This window comes from Typopeltis vanoorti, chromosome 19 (assembly GCF_054136105.1).
Source record: "Typopeltis vanoorti isolate ZY-2024b chromosome 19, IOZ_Tvanoo_1.0, whole genome shotgun sequence".
NCBI classification, from domain to species: Eukaryota; Metazoa; Arthropoda; class Arachnida; order Uropygi; family Thelyphonidae; genus Typopeltis; species Typopeltis vanoorti.
Genome location: NC_143567.1, coordinates 1,450,320 through 1,473,377, shown reverse-complemented (window position 1 = coordinate 1,473,377; position 23,058 = coordinate 1,450,320). Strand labels below are relative to the sequence as shown.

Below are 23,058 nucleotides of genomic sequence, written 5' to 3'. Positions count from 1 at the left end.
ACAATTTACACTTAAATGAAATTTCATATTCTGTTAGCCTCTGGCGGCCAAGTGGGGGAAAAAAGTCATGAATTTCGAGAATAGGCATCATTGTTTTCATGAGTGAGATTGCCGAATTAAATAATTTGATACGTGGAAAGGGGAAGTAACAACTCGCTTGGTATTACAAACAAAGTTAGTACAAAAGTCATATTTATTTACTCATTATCAATATTTTTGAATTGAGATATCATATCTCAGTTTGTGAATTACTAATAATGTTTAGGTGTAGAACTAAAAATGACATTATTGTGAAAGAAAATTGTGGGGAAAGAAGGGTTAAATATCATTTTAAACATGTTGGGAATATGATTTTTGTAGTTTGTAAATATATAAAGAAATATGCAGTTTATTTTCTTTTGTTTCTGTTTCTATATCACTATAGTTTTGTTAATAATTATGTGCATCCCAAAAAATCAGATCACTAATGTATGGTTTTTTGCGTGTTTCTCTATTCACAGGGTAGAACTGGTGTTATGATTTGCGCCTACTTACTACATAAAGGAGTGTATGAAACAGCAGAAGAAGCTCTCAACTACTATGGTGAAACCAGGACACATGATCAAAAAGTATTTATTTTATGCCTCTTAATTGAATTGAGAAGAATACTTAATTGAGCTACACAGTTATTAATGAAAAATCCTTTTTTCCCCTTTCTACTTTTTGAATGTCATTCTGAATTTAAATAACTTAATCTTCATTTTTATCATGTACATCCTGCCTACTAAATATTGTAACCCTGTTGTACATTTAATAGTGTGGACAGTTAATAGTGAGGATTGATGTTCTTGGATTCTTTTTTCAAGAGAATGTCCAGTCTGTCCAAAATAGGAGAAATCACAGTTGTTTGGACAGACTGGACATTCTCTTGAAAAAAGAATCCAAGAACATCAATCCTCCATTCTTCACAACAAACCTGAAAAGTCTGGATTGGCTCAACACGGGATTGAAACTGACCACATCATCTTTTGGTCCAGGACTCGCCTCTTACATAGATCCCGTTATAGGTTCGAACGTTTGTTCATGGAAAGCGTGGAGGCCTTGCTCCATCGTCCCAACCTGAATCGTAATGACTGTATATCTATATCAAAAATCTGGGAAAGTCTAATCAAGATTACTCATTAATTTTTTTTTTCCAATCATGTCTCTACTTCAAAATATTCCGTTTCATACTTAGTGATATAACATCATGCGGCGTGTTCTTTTTTTAACGATCTATTGTTAATATTCTACTTGTATTTTTTAAAACTGTTCTTGTAATACCACTGAGGATGGTCTGCTATTTCCAGACCGAAATATTTGGTTAATTAAATATCTTTCTTGTGTTTACGTGCATATATCATTCAGTCTTATGTCACAAGTATCCTTAAAACAGCAACTTATTTCCTGATAATATGCTGGTATTATATCCAGCATCTTCAGAGCACAAAAGGAATTGGTCACAGTACGCAAACAGCAACAATTTGGTTTAACAGTGGGACTAGTTTAAAAAATTGTAATGGACAACGCATAAAACTAAAGTTCTAATTGGTGCCATCTATTGTTGGAGAGAGAGAGAGAGAGAAGTATTATTAATTTGATGTTAAAATGACTGTCTCCCAGATGTTTGGTAAATTGATACACCCATACTTGTTGAGATTTGGAGAATGTTTTAAAGCTGCTGTGGATTCCAAAAACAGTCTCTCTGGCTTATAGAGACTTCTGTGTAGCACTTTTGTTTTCTTCCATTTAATCCTGTGTGAAGACATGGTCTGCTAGTCCCAACTTGCCATAACATATTTGTTATGTTCTCTAAGGTGGATGTCATCAGTTCCTGTCTGTCCATAGTAAGCCAGGTCACAAGTACAAGGCACTTCATATACTCCTGGACCCAAGAACAGGGCACTTCATATACATCTAAGGATAAACTCTCCCCAAAGGAGAGAACTTGTCTTTAGACAACTGTCATCCGATGGATGAGAGTTGCCAATTTGACATGAGGTTTAAATGCTCTTTGGAGCTGATGTTTATTAAGATATCTTGAAATATCTTGATTTGTTTATTTATTTATTAAGATATCTCTAGATATCTTTTCAGGTGTGCTCTGAATGTATGGAATGATACTTTGGCTGTAGTCTTTTGTGTATCTGGCAATGGGAGCGATTTTTCATGAAGCATTTAGTATTTTGTCTATTCTTTGGAGATTATAGCCATTGCCTAAAGAAGTGTTATGCAAGTTTAGTGGTAAGAGCATTGTCATTGGAACAGATAGCTCTGGCTCTGTGAGTTAGTGTTTTCAGAATACCATGTTGTTGAGTTGAATGGTAGTGTGGTTGGTTGTGAAAATATCTCTCTTTATTTGTAGGTTTTGTATAAACAGAAAAAGATAATGAACCATCAGGAAGGCCTGTAACTAGTGTATCTAGGAAGGGCACATTAACTTCCTGTTCCATTATGAAGTGGATTTTTGGGTGTTGGCTATTTAATTGCCCTAAAAATGTATGTAATGTGTCTGTGGCCAATTAGCAAACACGTTGTGAACATAGTGCAGCTAAATCAGTGGTCTACATAGAACACTTAGAAAACTAAGTGTTCTGTGTAGAAATTGGCTAGGGGGGGGGGAGAGCTATTGCTGTCCCATCTAGTTGTTTGTATATCTTCCCTTTCCATGCAAAATAACCTACATTTACTGTAAATTTAAATGATTCAAATACATCTGGGGGAGAAGTGCGACTTCAGCAAATCCAGGGTTTCAGTTAATAGTACATTGGTAAATAGTGAAGTAATATCAAAATTAATCATTGCCTGAACTTCTTAAAATATGGTCTCTTAATATACTTTTTAGGTGAACAGAATAATTAACAAAGGAGTAAGAATTACTTTTTATTTTGGGGGGAGGGGCACTTAATTTGGAGGAGTTTAAATATGTTCTTGAGTTTATAGAAGGTTTAACAATGGCATTAACATTTTAATTGTGTGGCAATCTATTTATTTTTATTTGATGACCTTTAATATATGTAATGGCTATGGTTTCACTTTAATCTCTTATTTCCATTTTTAGGTAGTTTTGCCAAAAATTTTATTAATGGTATTTTTGCTATAGCCAGTTTTTGTGGAGTGTCAGCACTTCACCTGAGAAAGGAATGAATTTTTTACTGATCTGGCTGAGCCATATACTCCCAAGTGAATCTTATCAGACACAGACAAATTGCATCAAGTTTTTTCATTTTTAAATTTTTAAAAATAATTTATATAAACATATTTGATTATATATTCCATTTATATATAGAACCTGGTTTACTTAATTTAATTTTTTTTTAAATTTCTTTTTGTACATAATATCATATTTATTAATTTGTCTCTTTATTACTGTTCCTTATTAGCTTGAGTACTGTTGTAAGGATGTAGAAGAAGGAATAAAAATAAACGGAAAGAAGGAATAAAAATAAAATAAATCATTAATAACTTAAGATATGCAGATGATGTAGTAGTGATGGCAGAAAGTGAAAATGGGTTAGAACAAATTATTCAAAGAATTGAAAACTCTTGTAAAGAGTATGGACTAAGAATTAACACAAAAAAAACCAAGATAATGATAATGGGTAGAAAAATAGGAGATAATGTAAAAATAAGATGTGGAGGAAAGATTTTAGAAGAAGTGGAAAGATTTCAATATTTAGGTAGCTGGATCTCAGAGAAAGGAACTTCAGAGTTGGACATTAGAAATAGAATATTGAAAGTTTATTTTTCACTTGGTTAGAGTATAATAAATTTAGTTTAATCCTTTATCCAAGTGTGAGCAAACAAAGTTTGCACCTGAAAGTATCTTCAGGACTGGGGTAAGGTGGTACAACACCAGGGCACTCCTTGCAAAGGTGGAGCAAGCTACCAACACTCCTATCTCGGTATCTCCCAGTTGTTGTTGTACCACCTTACCCCAGTCCTGAAGATACTTTCAGGCGCAAACTTTGTTTGCTCACACTTAGATAAAGGATTAAACTAAATTTATTATAGAAATAGAATAGGCAAAGCTAAATCGGCATTTATGGAAATGAAGAGAATTTTAATAAACAAGAACACTAAAATAGGCGTTAGAATTGGAATAGTTAAAGCAACAGTTTGGAGTATTGCAAGTTATGGAAGTGAGTCATGGACACTAAGAAAGAGAGATATGGAAAAAATTAATGCATTGGAAATGTGGTGTTATAGAAAGATGGAAAAGATTAGCTATACAGAAAGAATATCAAATCAAGAAGTGTTAAGACGAGTTGGGATGGAAAGAACACTGTTAAAGAATATTATGCAAAGAAAGACTAGATTTGCAGGACGTCTTCTGAGAGGTTCTTCGGGACACCCGACAAGAACTATATTACAAGGGAAAGTTGAGTGGAAGAGAAGACGTGGAAGACCAACTAGAGAGTGGTTTAATGACATCGTGGAATGGACTGGTTTAAGAATGATGGAAGCGACAGACAGAGAGAAATGGAGAAGAGCTGCTCATCTGCTGCAACCCTCTTGCTAGAGGATGCTACCAGACGACGACGACTGTTGTAAAATTTGGCTTGAGACAGCATGACCTTTGCTGTAATTATGTCCTAATCAACCAACTTATACCTCCTTAATTCTAACTGCGACTTACAGTTCTTACAGTCTATTCAAGAAATATTATTTTGGTAACTTCTATGGGGTAAACAGACTCATTGTGGGAAGCCCACTCTGCAACCAATCACCAACAACTCTCCATGCAGAAAATCTACTCCTCACATCATTCTTCACCACATCTTTATTCAACTTCCAGGGATAGCCTCTCATTCTTACCATCTTAGCATCCACTCTTTTTATAATTCAGTCTGTATTAATCTGATAAAATCCCTTAATTAACTTGAAGATTGTTATCATATCTCCACTTTTCCTCCTATCCATCAAACTGTAATCCACATTCCCTCAAATGTTCTTCATAACCAATACTTCAGAGTCATGATATTACTTTAAACATTCATTGTTGGACCCCCTCTAGTGTTTCCACATCACCATGAAAAACCAGGTGATGAAATCTGAGCATAATAGTCCATATGTGGTCTGACCAATGTCTTATATAGAGGTGCTATATCACTACATGCCAATGTATTTTTTATCATATTAGCAATACAATGCACAGTCTTTGTAACACCTGCAATTCCCCATCGGAACTTCAGTCCACTATCTACCATCACTCCAAGATCCCAAATCTCATTCACTTCCTGAAGTACATCTCCATCAATACAGCACATTATATCTCTTATATCTCTGTATCCCAAAGTGTAACCTTGTATTTATTAATATTAAAACTGTAACCCCACTCAATTGTCCGAGCTAAAAGTCTATTCAAATCTTTCTGAGAATTAACATCAGCACTACTCCTGATAATTCTATCTAACTTCACATCCAAACATTTGAAGATCCCGAGTCAATCCACATGAAATATCATTAACAAATAAGTCAAATGGTAGGGACACAAAAACAGAACCCTGAGGCGTGCCACTGGTTGCCTTCCTTTTCTGAGACACTGCTCCATCATACACAACTTGCTGGTACCATTCAGAGAGCCATTCTCCTATCTGTCTAACTAATATACTATCTATTCCTATCCTCTGCAACCTTGTACATCAACTTATCATGTGGTAATCTATCAAAAGCTTTTTCATAGTCCAAGTATATCACTGTATGTTATTATTATTATTATGGGTGACTCCGGGGAGTCCTTAGACTCATCGAGGGAGGCCCTAAACATCATGTCCACACAACTATATGTCATTCTCACAGTATCTATCATACCTTGCCTTGAACTCGCTCACCGTCATAGCACCCACAACAGATGCTGGCAGCTTATTCCACTCATTTACCACTCTAAAAGTAAAGAATCCAGCTCTAACTCCCTTGCTAACCACACAACCTGCCAAGCTTCCATAGGTGTCGCCTAGTTCTCCACCACCAGTCCTGATCTCAAAAATATCCTCTGAATTAATCCTATAGAAACCCTTGAGCAATTTGAATGTCTCAATCATATCTCCCCTTTTCTGCCTATCAACTAATTTCTGCAACTCACAAATCTTCAACCTATTCTCATATGGTTCATTCCATAGACCTGCTATCATCTTAGTCACTCGCCTCTGGATCCTCTCCACCTCCTCCCCATCAAGAAGGAACCTAGGTGACCAAATCTGGGCACAGTAGTCGAGATGAGGTCTTATCAAGGCTTGGTACAGAGGTACAATAACTTGCTTGTCTCTGCTCGTCAATGTATTTTTCAACAACCAAGTGAGTTGATGAGCTGATTTAGCTACTTTTGCAATGTGCCCCCTAAACTTCATCTCCCTATCCACCAACACTCCCAAGTCCCTGGCCTCATCAATCCCCTGGAGTACAGTTTCACCAATGTGGTATACTGCTGCTAATCTTTTCACCTCAAAATGCATAACCTTACATTTTGTCACATTAAATTGACATCCATTCTCCTTGGCCCAGAACTCCAATCTATCCAAGTCTTCCTGCAAGATTTTGACATCTTCTGCATTCACTATTGCCCTACCCAACTTTGCATCATCAGCAAACAAATGAACTGTTCCTCTTAGATCCTTCCCTATATCGTTAATGAACAAATTAAACAGCAGTGGTCCAAGAACAGAACCCTGCGGCACACCACTAGTCACAGGCTGTCTTTTGGACTCTACTCCTGAATAAACTATTCTCTGATATCTCTCCATCAACCACCCACCTATCCATCTTATCAACCCTATATCCATTCCCATATGTTGTAGTTTACGGATTAGAATTCCATGTGGTATCCTGTCAAATGCCTTAGTTAGGTCCAGCAGTATCACTGTAAACCCATTACTCTTATCCAGTTCAGCTGTCACTGTGTTATAAAACTTGAGCAAGTTACTGAGGCATGATCTACCCTTCACAAAGCCCTGCTGTCCCCCCGTACAGTATCTCATTTTCATCAATCCATTCCTGTATTTTTCCCTTGACTGCTTTCTCCAAGACCTTGACAATGACTCCTGATATGCTGATCGGTCGGTAATTTACAACCGTAGTCTTGGATCCTCCTTTATGCAGTGGAACTATTTTCCCCTCTTTCCACACCTTTGAGACCAAACCAGACCCGAGACTCAGATTAAATAACATAGTCAAGGGCACTGATAATTCTTTAGCGGCTTCACGCAAGATCCGTGCCGTTATACCATCCAATCCCACAGATGTATACACATTAAGGTTCTGTAATAGACTATTCACCTCCACTTCATTCATCACAATTCCTATATAAACTAATGGTTCCTTCATTTTTTCAATGTGACCACCTGGATGATATACTTTTGCAAAGTGCTCGCTCAGTAACTTCACTATATCGACTGATTCGGTGACCTCCTTACCATTGTCGTTCCTTAAAATCATTTTGCCGTGTACAGTTTTTTTTTTGCTTGGAGCATATTGAAAGAACTGTTTGGGCAGTTCTATAAAGCAGTTTGCTAAAATAAGACTTGCCATTCACATACCTATGTTGCTTATCATAGAGAATCTTATGTCCATCAACCTAATCCTGTATTCTATTTCTAACCATTTTTTTCAACGCTTTGATCACCACTGAAGTAACAGTCTATAATTGGAAACTTCTGTGCTCAAATCATGCTTATAGGAAAGTATTGTTTTGCCTTCTTTCCACTCCTTAGGAACTTTCGCCACTGCAAGACTCATTAAATAATCACGACAAGGGCATAGTTAACTCTTTTGCACATTCTTTAAAAATACATAGTCATCTGTTCCCACAGCCTTATTAACATCTAACCTGAGCAACACTTGATACATCTCTGATTCTTTCACCTTTAATTCTCCTAATTCTTGCCTCCCTTTGATGTATTGCATAGCATCATTCACACCTCTGTGATATACACTGATGAAATGTTCATTATATAATTCCACTATACGTATGGTTATTCTCACCATAACTATTCACCATTGTCAACCTGCCATAATTATTTTCTTCTTGCTTGCACATAGCAGAAAAATTCCCTTGGATGAGCTTTGACACCTGAAAGGCTAATCTCCTCTCATATTCTACTTTTTTTTTTTTTTTTAACCATGCTTGTCACTTTCTGGCCTGCAGTTTATATTCTTCATGCATCGGTTCACTGCAAATCATCTTGTACTTCCTCCATGACAACTTCTTTTCTAGCTCTGCTTGCTTGATTTCTCTGTTTATTCATCTCATTTATTCGCTTAACTCTTGGTATGCAGTTATACATTGCTTGTGTTAGATACTGCCTTATCTAATGCACACAGAAAATGAAATTGCTGTCAAATTAGAACAAATATCAGAATGGAAAGACATATCAAGAGAAATATGGCAAGAATGTACCCTATCACCTCTACTTTTTAATATATATACATATAATTATAATAATCTGGAAACAGCATAATCCATTTCATATGCAAATAACCTCTCGAATAAAGATAGATACTTTTATTTACAGATGATCAGATTGTATTAGCGAGATCAGTAAAATCATTAAATGAAATTTCAGAACAATATAATATCAAAAGTAAAGACAAAAATAATGGCTTTCAAAGGAGAAAATCCAATAAGAAGTAAAAACTGGGATGACTTAATCATATGAAGATGAAAAGACATTAAAATATCATTTTTTTTTTTTTGAAGTAAATGGCATAATAAAGAATTTATTTAAGCTGTACTTGGTACAAAAAACACAACAGAATCAAGCTGTATTACATTCTGTCTAAACCAACTTTATTATATGGAAGTGAAACACGGACTATAAAAAAATAACGAAAAACGGATTCAAACAGCAGAAATGAAATCTCTCAGAAAAGCAGCTGGATATACCAAATGGGTCCATAAAACAAATGAAGCAATTTTATAATCCCTGAATATAAAACCATTTTGCCACTATATAAGTAAATATAAACAAAAATGGTTAGAACATCTAATTCAAATGGACAATAGCAGACTGTCAAAATACTATCCAGATATAAATGGAAAAAGAAGAATAGGAAGACCAAGATAAGCGATGGCATGAGACTGGAACAGGCCACTTGGCCTAAAATCCATGATAGGAAGAAGAAGATTTTCAACTCAAATATAGACTATATTGATCTATATAATTTCCCTCTTACACCATATAACTGTAGTGTATTAAATCTTTTCTCTTTGGACCTTGTTCTTTCCAGATCTTTCATTGTAAAACTTAGAAGTCCTTATTATATTCCCATGATTTCTCATGTCTTAAAGTGAAAATCTGACCTTCACAACTCTGTTTAGCCTAAACTTTAGCCTACTCTTGCCTGTAATAGTCAGTAGGATTTCTCTGTAGGATAAATCTCCCATGTTTTCATTTCCTTTTTATAATTGGGTAAGATCTCTACTTCACTCTTCTGGCATTTGGCCTTCTGAATGATGCAGTGCAGCAAATATAAATCTTTTATACCTGATGGTATCTTATATTTGAGAATTTTTGATCAAATATCACTGCTTCAGCTGCCTTGTTTTGATTACTTGTTCTATTTCAAGTATTGATATATATGCCTGATTACATTCCTCTTGAATTTTTTTTTTAAACACTATTCTGTCACTTTTTGATTCATGTATTACTCTTTCTACGTAGGCTGTTCAATAAGTTATAAGACTATATTTATACAGAAAACAGATTACCTTTAATCGTCATCATTTACATGATCTTTTTCGAAGTAACTACCGTGAGACGCTATGCATTTGTCCCAATGTTGCGTCCACTTCTTAAACACGTGAAAGTCCTTTTTTTGAGAGCTCTTTCAAACTGCCTCCGCAGCTTTTACACATGCTTTGTTGCTTTCGAAATGGCGGCATCTTAGTGGTTTCTTGAGCTGAGGAAACAGCCAGAAATTGCACGGTGCGAGATCAGGACTGTATGGAGGGTGTGGTAGGATATCTATGTTGTTCTTCTGCAAAACATTCACTACACAACCAGCAATATGTGGCCTTGCATTATCGTGGTGCAATAAGAAGCCATTCTTCAGCAATGGACGCTTCCTTTTGACGTGCTGTACCATTGTCCGTAAAACATCCGCATAGTATGAGCAGTTTACAGTATTCCCGGGTTCTACAGCGTGTTGGTAAACAACGCCATCGTAGTCAAAAAACATTATGGTCATAACTTTACCAGCCGATTTTACGGTTTTTGCTTTTTGTGGGTAGGCGAAGACAGATGCTTCCATTCACTGCTTGTTGTTTCATTCTAGGGTCATAGTGATACAACCAAGCTTCATCTGCTGTAATGATGCGTTTTAAGAAGTTGTTGCCTTCTTGTTCCAGTCTTTCTTTCCATTCTGTGCACACATCCACTCGATGCTGCATTTGCTCCGGTGTCAAGAGTTTCAGTCCCAAATGTTCAGCCATGATTGAGTGAACACTTCCCACAGAAATATTCAGGATAACATGCAGCTGGCATACTGTAATTCTGCAATCCTCCTTGATGATAATCGCTGCTGTGTTGATCATTGTCTCTGTGATGGACGTTGAAGTTCTTCCCTCATGTTCAAGATCTTCCACATTTTGCCTTCCTTCCTTAAAATTTTTATGCCAGTGAAAAACACTTGCCATCGACATTGCTTCATCGTGGAAAGCTTTGCATATCATGTTAAAAGTGTCCGATGCCGATTTTTGCAAACGCACACAAAATTTAATCGCATAACGCTGTTCCAAGGACGCTTCCATTTCAACGACTGGTCGTGGCTCGTAGGCGTGCCGAAACAAGCTTGCGTTTAGTCACGTGACACTCTGGCACATCAACCTGTATGCGCCATCTATCAACCTCTTTTGTTAATATAGACAGCAACATTTCTTTATTCCACAGAAATTAATATTGTGATGAGTGGTTTCGCGACAGTAAAATTAGTCTTATTACTTATTGAACAGCCCTCGTATTTTACTTGCAATGTAAAATTCTGAATGGGTTAGTGATGTACTGCATATAGCCTCTCTCAGCCAAGTAGCCTAACTTTATCTTAGTATGATTGTTTCCCTAATGAAGCTCTGCAAGGCAAATATTGCCACCTTGAAAGTATACATTTGTAGTTATAGGAAATGCTAGCACTAGGTGGTAGAAGATTTTCATTGTCTGGTGAAACCACCACCACCACCACTACTACTACTACTACTTATTTGAGATGTGCATGGGCTATTGCCATGTTTTGTTTTTCAAGTTGGGCCTCTGGTTTCTGTCCACTCCCTTTCATTTTACAGTACTGGTGATGACATCCTTCATGCTGTAATTATTCATCCATAGAGTCAGTGCGTCCTCCATTGGGGGGGGGGGGGCACAACAATAAAGCACTTTTTTCATTCCAATCTTCAGATAGTACATGGGACGGAACCTTTTAAAAATACTCTGGGAGGTTTTCTAATCAGGTTGCAGATAATCCTCCAGTTGTGCCTGGAGAGATTATGCTGCTACTAAATATCCAAACCCAATCTGTTATTCTTCACTGAACCTCAACTGGCATCCTCTATGAATTATTCCATCCCTAAGAAGAGTGTGAACATGCACTGTTTTCAGATCTCATATCTGGCAAACATCAGACCTGAAATATTTGTTATATGATCTGCCTTTATTGCCTAGACCAGTGGTTCTCAAAGGGTGCACCCTAGAAGATTTCCGGGTGTGCCCTGTGGTATTCCAGAGAAATACGTGTCCAGATATAAAAATAAATATAGTTACTCTATTATACCTTTTCATTACGGATATACAGCTCTTTTTGTCAACACATCATTATTATGTTAATTAACAGCAGTTTTTCTTGCAAAGAGAACAAGAATATGGTTTATTCTTGTTGTGTATATTACTTATTTTAAAAGTGTTGGAAGTGGATGTTATGTGCATATTACTTATTTTCAGATAAATACAGCCAAATAAAATGGATAGATTTCTCAAAAAGAAGCGTGATATTGAAGAATCAGATTCTGGAAGTGAGCAAAAGTTAAGTGCAAGTAAGAAAGCAAAATCGCAGCCTACTCGCAAATATAATGAAAGTTATTTAAGCTTTGGTTTAATTTGGACCGGAAGTGAAGATCATTTTTTGCCGCTATGTTTAGTATGTGGATGTAAAATGGCAAATGAATCATTGCTTCCTAGTAAATTGAGTAAACATTTTAAAATTATACGCTCTAATTTACAAGATAAATCTGTAAGTTTTTTCAAGAGATTGTCTGAACAGCAAACAAAAGCGGCAAATTCTTTTAAAAGTATAATGACTGTTTCTGATAAAGCTCAAATTGCTTCTTATCAAGTCTCAGAACTGATAGCAAAAAATATGAAAGATCATACTATAGGTGAGTCACTTATTTTGCCTGCATGCAAAAAAAATGGTCATGACAATGCTAGGAAATGAAGCAGCAATGAAAATAAGCAAGATTCCTCTGTCCAACGATACAGTTCACAGGCATATTATAGAAATGTCTTCTGATATCGAGAAAAATGTATGCAGTAATAAACTTCAGTATTCAAATTTTGCATTGCGAGTTGATGAGTCAACAGACATTACCAACAAGGCGCAACTCTTAGCATTCGTCCATTTTATTAATGAAGATCAAATAGTAAATCAGTTTCTTTTTTGCAAAGAATTAAGTGTGTCTACAAAAGGTGAGGACGTTTTTAACATTTTGAATAGCTATCTTGATAAATGGCATTTAACATGGAAGTCGTGTGTAGGCATTTGTACAGATGGAGCCCCTTCCATGGTAGGCTGTGTAAAGGGCCTTACAGCTTTTGTAAAAAAACAAAATGAGAATGTTATCGTAACTCACTGCTTTCTTCATAGGGAGGCCTTGATGGCAAAAACATTGGGAGAAAAATTAAGAGAAGTTTTAGATCAAGTTGTTCAGATGGTAAACTTTATTAAAACAAGACCTGTCAAATCGCGTTTATTCAAAAAGCTTTGTATCGATATGGATTCACAACACAGACAGCTGCTTTTACACACTGAGGTGAGGTGGCTGTCAAGGGGGAAAGTACTTACCCATGTACACGAGCTACGACAAGAACTTCTTGCGTTTTTTGAAGAGATGAAACAATTACATTTTTGTAACCTCCTTCGGTGCAAATTTTGGATTGCCAGGTTACAGTATTTGGCTGATATATTTCAGCAGCTCAATATTTTGAATACTAGCATGCAAGGGAAAGAAGAAAATATTCGCACTGACAAAATGAAAGCGTTTCAGAGAAAACTACAGATTTGGAAAAGAAAAGCTGTTGAAGGTAATTTGGAAATGTTTCCATTGGTAAGTAACACTTGCATAAATGAAACACTTCCAATAATAGTTGAACATTTAACAAGTTTAGAAGAAAAATTGAGTTCTTATTTTCCATCACTTAACACTGAACAATACGATTGGATTAGAAACCCATTTATGGAAACTTCAAGTGATTTTGGTTTAACATTAACAGAAGAAGAACTGGCAGCTATATCCACTGATTGTGGATTGATGATTAAACATAAGGAATTGTCTCTTGAAGCCTTTTGGATTTCTATAAAAGAAGAATATGTGTCAATATCTAAAAAAGCTTTGAACATTTTACTACAATTTTCAACATCATATTTATGTGAATTAGGATTTTCTACCCTCACCACAATTAAGTGTAAAAAGAGAGGAACTCTTCAATGTATTGACGAGGAAATGAGAGTTTGCCTTTCAAATATATGCCCAAACATTGAAGCAATTGCTAGGACACATCAGGCTCATGTTTCTCATAAACACAAGAATGAATAAACTTAAGGTATGTTTCATTTTATTCTTTTTTTATTGCATTATTTTTTTTTCTGTAATATTTGACTTAATTATTATAACATATTTCTCAGAAATTTGTATATAGTGCTCCTACAATTATTTGTAGTATTTTAAATGCACCCCAACTTCAAAAAGTTCGAGAACCACTGGCCTAGACTGACCTTTTTGATTATCTCTCACTGAAAGATAATCAGTTTAATTACCCACGCAGTGGTATAATCTTTCTTAGAGATTTCAATCCCCATAATAATTCTGACTGCCTCCCTTTCTTTAAATTCACAGTTCAAGTCGGAAGAGAAGATGAATTGTTTGTTGTCAGTAGTGATGCAAATCATTCACTTTCCTGAATTTGAGGGAATCCCCATCATTCTCCTAAAATATTGGACCTTTTCTTAATCAGCTCCAAATACACCATTCATGTTAGCTCTCCTCTTGGCAGCTTTGACCATAATCGTGTCCTTTTTTTTTTTTTTCCCAGCCATTCGCAGCCTTGTGTCCTATTGCATTACAATGGTATCGCTTGGATGAATGTCAGAATTTCTATTTCTCTTTTCCATGGTCTGATTATTGCTTCCACTCTCCTGATCCAAAGCATTTGCTCCAGTCTAATAATCAAAATCATTCTCCCTGAGATGAGTGTCTGTATTCCTTACTCCACTTAGAATCTCTGATCATTATCCATGCCTTGGTCTTCCAACAAATGTGCAAAAGCAGTTCAGTCTAACAGTCGCATACACATAATGGGTGGACTCAGGTTAAGGACTGTAGCTTCTCACTCATCTTACACTGCAGTGCTGCTAATAGATAGGGGGGGGGGAAACAAATCTGAACCAGACATTTTAAATGCCAGATGTACTTATTTTGCCTCATGTTCGAATAGCAGTTGAGCATTCTACTAGTCCATTGCCAAGGATGTTGGCAAAGTTTTGCCCTACATTTCCACCTCTCTCTCTCTTTCTCTCATCCTGATCTAACAATGGTAATATCCCCTAAAGATAAGACAGATATGTTAGCATCAGATCTGCCTTACCTTTAGGAGGCATACCAGGGATAGATTATCAGGCAGTCCATCCTTGGTATGCCTCCTCTGATTTTTTTAGACAGACAGGAAAAAAACTCAATAACCTTGATAATAATAATAAGTCCTTCAGCCAGTTAGTATCCCTCCATTTGTACTAATACTCATCTTACACTTGTATTTCAGAAATAACACACATCCCGTATTGCATTTACAAGTTGTCATACTCACCTGTGTAACAGCATAGAAGCAAACTTTTTTCTATCTGTTTTTAAAAATGATAGAAAAGGGCAACAGCTAGTTTCTTCACTATTTAACAGTCCCATCAGTTAATTAGGGACCACATCATCATCAAATCCTGACACCTGACATGTACCCTGAAGGGTTGTACAGGATATGATAGTACTACATGAAACTTACATCAACACTAACTTCTTATCTACAATTTTCCTCCAAATCAATCTGACCTGTCAAGACTGTTATTATCAGATTTTATATTTCTGTCTTCTAAGGCACTTTTTACTGTATCAATCCAACATCTTGGTCTTCCCCAGGTTATTTTTCTGCCAACCTGGCAGAGAACGCTTGTTGCTAATCTTTCCTCTCCCATTCTGTTTGTGACCATACCACCTGAGATTAGCTCTGCTAACACATTCCTGGATGCAAACAATGTCAAGTTCTTTCCTAATATCCTCATTTTTAATACGATATTGCCATTGATGTCCCTAATCTTTCTCAGGACACTCTCATATCTGCAGTCTCTAGTCTTTGGTCAAGTGTTTTACTTTTAACCCAACTCTCAGATCTATATGTTAAAACTGGTTTGAACACTGTCTTGTATACCGCTAATTTAGTGATTTGACTAATTTCTCTCTTATTCCATATAAATTTATTCAGTTGACTTCCTACCATGCCAGCTTTGTCGATCCTGTTATCTATTTCCATATTTAATTTACCATCTTCAGTAAAAATTGTGCCTAAATAGCTGAAATGTTTTACTTGTTCTATTGGTTCCCCATTCACAATGCAATTGATGTTTTCAATGCTTTTGCCTATTTTCATTGTCTTGTTATTGCTGACCTTCATGCCATATCTATTACAACAGTTATTCGATTTAGTCAGGGAATCTTACAGACTTGTGCCAGATTTATTTAGAAGTATAACATCATCCGCATAGAGTAAAGAGCTGAGATTAATGTTTCCAATTTCGATATCAGGTTTAATACCACTTCCCTTCATAATGCAATCCATATAGATAATGAATAACAGAGGGGATAATGTACGTCATTGTCTGACACCAGATTTACCAAACCATCTTCCTGTACTTCCTTCAATTCTAACTGCTGACTTAAAACTCAAATAAATGCTTAATATTGCTTGATATAATGTCCCATTGACACGTACAACTGTAGTGTTTTGAATATTATATTAGGGAACACAATGATCACAATATGACTGCTATTTCTGTGGAATCTAAGCAGACCTCCTTGCTAACTTTATCCTCCTTTGGACATAGGCCATGAAAAGATTTGGATAAACTCACATTGATTGATCGATTGATGCAATAGGGAGATGCATTGCTGCTCAAAATTTCCCTCCAGAAGACTTATCCTTGCTCTGAAGAAGTAGGTGGCTAGTTTGTCTCAAGAATTCCTGAATTACTTGGTGCTCAGCATGGTATGACATTGTTAGAGCATCATCGCAGGTCTGGCTAGACTTAAGTCATACTGAAATGTCTTTTCTCTTAGTTTACTGTAATCACTGTATATTAATTCCTTAACTACGTCCGTAGGAAATTTGTAACTTTCGCCAAATTCGTTTTGTAATTTAATTTGTATTAAATATATAACACATTTTTTGTATAATATAATTTATTTGTATACTGGCAGTAAATTTACATCCACATTTGGCTGTAGTCATGAAAATTTTTTCATATAGAGGTAAAAATGGCAGTAAGTCAGGGAAACTAAATTATAAAGGGAAGAATGGTCTGAATGAAAGTGTAAGAGTGACAATGTTATATAACTGTGTTAATGATGGGAATGAGCTTTGTCATGGAAATGTTGATAAGGAGAGAACAATTTCGGCTTTGTGTTCATCCGGTTTGGAGTCATCAAACGTGTGCAAAGATGTCTACATGTATGAGGTATCAGAGAAGAATGGAGATCTGCAAGTTGTCCAACTGCATCAGGCAGACTGCAGACGAGATTATACAAAAGAACAAACAGGTAGATTATTATGTCTATACACAAATGCTAGGAGTATCAGAAACAAAGGGGTAGAGTTTGTGCTTTAGTCAATATGTTGTGACCTCAGATTGTAGGTATTAGTGAGACCTGGCTATGAGAATCAGACCTACTAACTGGTATTGAGTGTCAAGGGTACAGTATTTTTAGGAAGGATAGAGAGAAGAGGAGAGCGTGCTGCTAATGATATCGGATGACCTTGAATCCATTTAGAGTTGAGACCTATGATTGTAGTACCTACTACTACTACTACTACTACTAAGAATATTTCATGTGGCAGTGAGTTTGGAGCCATCTGGTGTGAGGTGGAATCTAACAAGATCAATTACATAGTGGGGTTGGGAAGTTGTTTTTTCCCCCCACTTGGAGACTAATAAATTTAGTTTAAATCCTTTATCCAAGTGTAAGCAAACAAGTTTGCGCCTGAAGTATCTTCAGGACTAGAGGCAACTCGTGGTAAAGGTGGACCAAGCTATCATCACTGCTTGTCTTAATATCTCCCATAATGCAAAGCACATCTCCTTGCAGACATGTATAATGCTATGCATTAAGGGAAGGGCCATTACTTAGACTGGTTTCAACCACAAAATATTTTTGTTGCCTTTCAACCCATCAGAAAAATTGCTACCTTTCTCACTTCTCCAAAGGACATGCTTTCACATCTCAGTCATCCAGGTGTCTACCAGATTCCTTGCTCTTGTGGGTTATCTTATTTCGGACAAACAGAAAGATCTGCTTTTATTCAGATAGAAGAACACAAGTCGTATATTCATTACCTTGAACCTGAACAGTCTGGAATTGCAGAGCATGCCATCAACACTAGACATAGAGTTTATTGGAACAAGATGAGAAGCCTTCACAAAAGTTGGTTCATCATGGAACGGCTTTATAAAGAAACATGCGAAACTTTACTTCACTCTCCCATCTTAAACAGATCCGAAGGTCTACATCTATCCCCCCCCTTTGTGGGAGATAGTACTTTTTAAATCAGCTAATTTTTCTAACTTTTTAATTGTTTGTGTGTGTATGCATATATATATATATATATATAATATTGATATATGTATGAATGTGTTATTTATTTATTTTTATTTTTTAAATAAGTTAGGAAAGTTAATGACCTTTTTTAGTTATCTTAAATGAGCTACTTAGGTGGTGCCCTTTTGGAATTGTCGGTTATTGTTTAATTAGCCTTTTTAAATGTACTGAAGATGCCTGTGATACTCAGGTGAAAATTCTACTAATAAATAATATTTTACATGAGTTAATTCCGTTATTATAATTGTAAGTAATATGCCTACTCACGGTATTTCCTTACCAAAACAGAGAAGACTACTCCTCTCATGAAATAGCTAAAAGGGTGTCCTGTAGTCAATCTACTGTGGTACGACTGCTGGTGAAAGGAAAGGAAATGGGATATGCTGAAAGGAAGAAGAGGAAGGAAGAAATCCACTGTCTACACCATGCCAAGATCGAGTTTTAAAGTGGCTCTGGCTCAAAATTATTTGTGACAGTTATTTGGTTATTATCCCTTTTCAAATAGGTATTTAGATTTAATTACCAAAAAAACATGGTTACAGCAGGTGATGCAGTTTCTGTGAACTTCTGAACATGAGCGTAAAACAGGTGTATATTACATGAAGTAAGGCATAGTCCAGTATTAGGTACCTCAGGTTTGCCACTCCCATGAAACAAATAATTGATGCGTTGCAGAACAGGAAAGAGCGGGTCAAAATTAGAGGTAGTTGTGGGCACAAATGACTTGGGAGAAAAAAGCATGTCAAAATAGATATTTGAAGTTGTTGCGGTAGATAAAGGATAAGTGTTGTTGGAAAATTTATTAGCATGTTGCCCAGATTTGATGATAGTGAATTGAGAAGGAGAGCAGAGGTAATGAATAGTAAGATGTCTGAGTTGTGCGAGTCAAAGCGAGTTCAGTTTGTACATCTGTGGAGTGAATTTGAAGGAATGTGGGAATGGTTTAAAGTTGATGGATTGTATTTGAATGGGTTTGGTGTTGGGCAGTTAGAAAGGCTATTGTTTTTTGAGAAGGCACAGAGTCAAGAAGTTAATACAGTAAATGATCAGAATCTACTTGTAAAGCAGGATAGCACAACTAAACGGATTGTATGACAGGAGGAAGATGGATACGAGATTGAAGATGTGGTTGCGGGAGCACAAGGTGATGGAATTAAAGGTAAGGATAAGACAGGTATGAATTTAAATTAGCGTCAGGATCGTGGAAATGGGAGTGGTCAGACCAAAGAGAGAGGTGTTGTTGCATAGCAGCTAGAATAGCGAATCTTGGTGTTGGTAGAATGGCTGCAGATACACAGGGATTGTTATGTATACAGATGTAAGGAGTATTTGAAACAAGAGTTTCAAAGTTTTCTGAGTTTGTTGCATTGATTGAGTCAGTATCCCCAAAGATAATTGGAGTAAGTGAAACTTGGTTGCGTGAGGAGGATGTGATGTCAGGAATAAAAATGGAAGGATATATAATTTTCCGAAAGGATGGGAATGTGAAAAGAGGAACGTGGAATGCTAATGATTGCTGAGGAATTGTGTCCGCAAAGTGTGGAAGTTGATAGTTCACACACACAGATTTTGAATGTGTGTGTGCTATGAAGTTGAAATTAACAGGCTAGTATATCTGATAGGATGCTGTTATTGGCTAGAGAATGTAGAGAATACTAATTGTGAAATGTTTAGGCAAATTTGTTGAACATGTTAAAAGAAGGTGATCCTGATGGGAGACTTTAATTACAGGAATATAGAGTAGAAGTAGGAGATAGTGTATGGGAACAAGGAGAGTGAATTTGTTGAATTTTTTTGAGATAAATATCTTAAGCAGCATGTGACTGAAGCAAGTAGAGGCTTTAATGTTTTGGATTTGGTGATAACTTCACAAGATGTAGTTGTTAATGAGGTGTTGACTCTGCTGCCGGTTGGTGAGAGTGGTCCTGAGCTACTTGTTTAGGAAGTGGTGAAACAAGAAAAGGTTAATGCCAGAAATGGATGTATGTGGAAGTATAAAGCAAGTGATTGTAGTTAGCTCTGTAGTCAGAATTTAATTTAGAAACTCATCTTTTGTTTATAAATTATGAAAAAACATTTGAGAATGTAAAAAGATATATACTGTTTGATATATTAAAGAATAAATAAATATACCTAATATTACATCATGTTGGGGGTTTAATGGAATATTTACAGTACTAGGAAAGGATTAAAAACTAATTTTAATGCTTCCAGTATTCATCTCAGTCACTGAGACATCTTCAGGGATTACAAATAACTCTTGTAGCAATTGCAAAGGCAACACAGTACTAAATGAAACATGTGGGTGACTCTAAAGTCCTGTCTAGGTGGCCTAGGATGTAATGTGGGACCTCTGACAATTATTGTTTCTTTCCCAAATTTTGGGAAGTTTTATGCATCTGTATTTATTTAAATTCTGTTGATTTCTGAGTGCCACTACAGATTCTAAAAACAGTCGTTCTTTTTTAAATTTATTATGAGAGTAGAGCATGGCAGTTTTCTTCCAAGAAATCCTGTGGGTTGTATCCAATACATGGTCTGCAAGGCCAGATTGTGTAAATGGATGGTCACTGATCCACCTGTCTGTCTGAAATAAGCCATCTTGCAGGAACAGGTTACTTTATATACTCCAGGCACTGAGGGAGCTGATGTTTGGTAGAATGGATAAGGGCAGCAAGTTTCCAGTAGGGCTTAAAAGCTGTGTAGAGGTTCTACTTTTTTAAAGACCTGGCTATTTTTTCTGATGTGCCACAGATGTAGGGGATGGTGATTTCATTTCTAAAATCATTCTGAAGCAGTGACTGAGGAATAGGGTAGGAACTTATTATTTTTTTAATTCTGTAATCACTGTAGCCATTGGAAAGGAAGGTGTTGTATGTGGTTGAGTTTGGTTCAAAGAGAGGTTCCACTGGAACAAAGATTATAGACCCTATTGGTTAGAGTTTTAATAATGTCATATTGTTGATGAAGGGGTGGTGGAAAAGTTTGTGAATGTATCTCTGCCTGTGTGAGTGGATTTTCTATATATAGTCTAGGAAAGGTGAACTATTGTTATTTTCCTTTTCCATCATAAACTGGATTCTTGAATTTAGATTATTGAAGGTGACTGAGGAAAGAATCTAACATGTCTGGGGCCAATGAGGCCAAATAGAGAACACATCATCTACATATCTTAGCCAGATAGAAGGTTTGAGAGGGGCTGAGTCTATGGCTCGTTTTTCAAAATTTTTCCATGTAAAAATTGGCAAGAGGAGGTGGGGGGGGGGGGGACCCATAACAGTTCCCGTAAAATTTGTTCTTCCAATAAAAATAACCAGAATTGATGGCAAAGGAAAAGAGATCTATATCAGAAGGAAAAACATTTTTTAAGAGTGTCATTTAAGGAAATATTGATAAACAGTGAGGTGATGTCAAAGCTTACCAATGTATCTGTATCATTTAAGGTTAGATTTTCAATCAAGCTTTTAAAATGGATAGTGTTTTTTATATAGAATGTGACAAGTCCAGTGGGGGGGGGGGGGGTAAGAGAGTAGGCCAGCTGTTTGACACTTTGACCCAAAGGGTTTGAGTTTATTTTAATATCCAGCAGCCAGGAAGATACTTTTTTAAATAAGTCTTTTAACTTGCATTTTTGTGGGATCATGATTTAGTGGGATGTAGGTAGTGCAATCTCGGAGAATAATTTCCATTTTTTTTTTTTTTTTTTTCAATTATATTCCATGATATTACCCTTATCCATCTGGTGATGATGCTAGTACTTTTATCTTGCAATATCTTTCTGAGAGCGGTGAGATGACCAGAAAATAAATTCCTTTTTGGATGCCAGGTCTGATGTTGTTGACTATTTCCGAATCTAATCATCAGATTCTTCTATGTTGTACATTATGTCTAGCAATGGCACTTCTTTTGGTGTGATGGCAAAATTATGGCTGAGGATTATGTCCCTAATGGCATGTTCCTTGAGACTTTTCAAAGATAGATTCACTACTGTATATAGTGGTTGTGATTTAGATTTACACAGATTGTTATAGTTTTTGATGTACTTATTTTTTATTTTTAGGAATTCTTTTTTGTGGAAACTTCTGAGATGTCTGAGAGAATAATTGGACATCTCAGAATGTTCTCACCATTCTCCACCATAGTAAATTTAAAAAGGAAAGACTGTTTTTAAAATCTGCAGCAGCACTCAGAAATCAACCGAATTTAAATAAATATAGATGCATTAAACTTCCCAAATTTTGGGAAACAATAATTGTCAGAGTTCCCACTTTACATCATAGGCTACCTACAAATGCCCATAGAGAGTACACTACCTAGGTTGAAGAAATGTGGATTGCAGAGTATGGTAGATAGGGGGAAAAGAGGTGATAAGGGTCGTTCGAAAAGTTTGGTAAATTTCCAATTGACGGCGATACAATTGTTCATTCATAACAGTGTCGGCACGTATCATCCTTTTCATGACCCCTGGCAAAATTTTAGCCACGTGCAATGCGTAGTTCTCATTTGGCAAACATTTAAAATGACCATGTTCACATTTTTCATAAAAATGAATAAAAACGTTTCGTGCAGTGAAAACACTTTTATTTGAAGAAGTGGACGACCGTGCAGATCAAAGTCGAATTAGATGCAGTTCATGGGGACTCTGCACCAGCATTAAAGACTCTTTATTTTTGGATAAATGAGTTTAAACATGGTCGTTAATCTATTGAAGATGAAGCACGCTCCGGACACCTGACTGTCACTACGAAGAAAATTATTGACAAAATCCATGGTATCGTTATGGAAGACCGCCTAGTGAAAGTATATGAGATTGCTGAGATTGTAGGCATCTCAACTAAATGGGTGTATAATAACCTGCACAAAAAATTGCACATGGAAAAAGCGGTGAGTGCAATGGGTACCATGATTGTTGACTATTAATC

The 23,058-nt window shown here is 36.2% G+C and overlaps 1 protein-coding gene across 1 annotated transcript in view; it reads left to right on the top strand.

The window, feature by feature from the left end:
* The window catches only part of LOC150095815 (phosphatidylinositol 3,4,5-trisphosphate 3-phosphatase and dual-specificity protein phosphatase PTEN-like), a 248,026-nt gene that overhangs the window by 99,572 nt on the left and 125,396 nt on the right, over positions 1-23,058 (top strand). Inside the window, exon 6 of the mRNA XM_090408810.1 lies at positions 501-608. Within this exon, the coding sequence (XP_090264936.1) occupies positions 501-608 (108 nt within the window). The remainder of the gene's footprint in view (positions 1-500; positions 609-23,058) is intronic.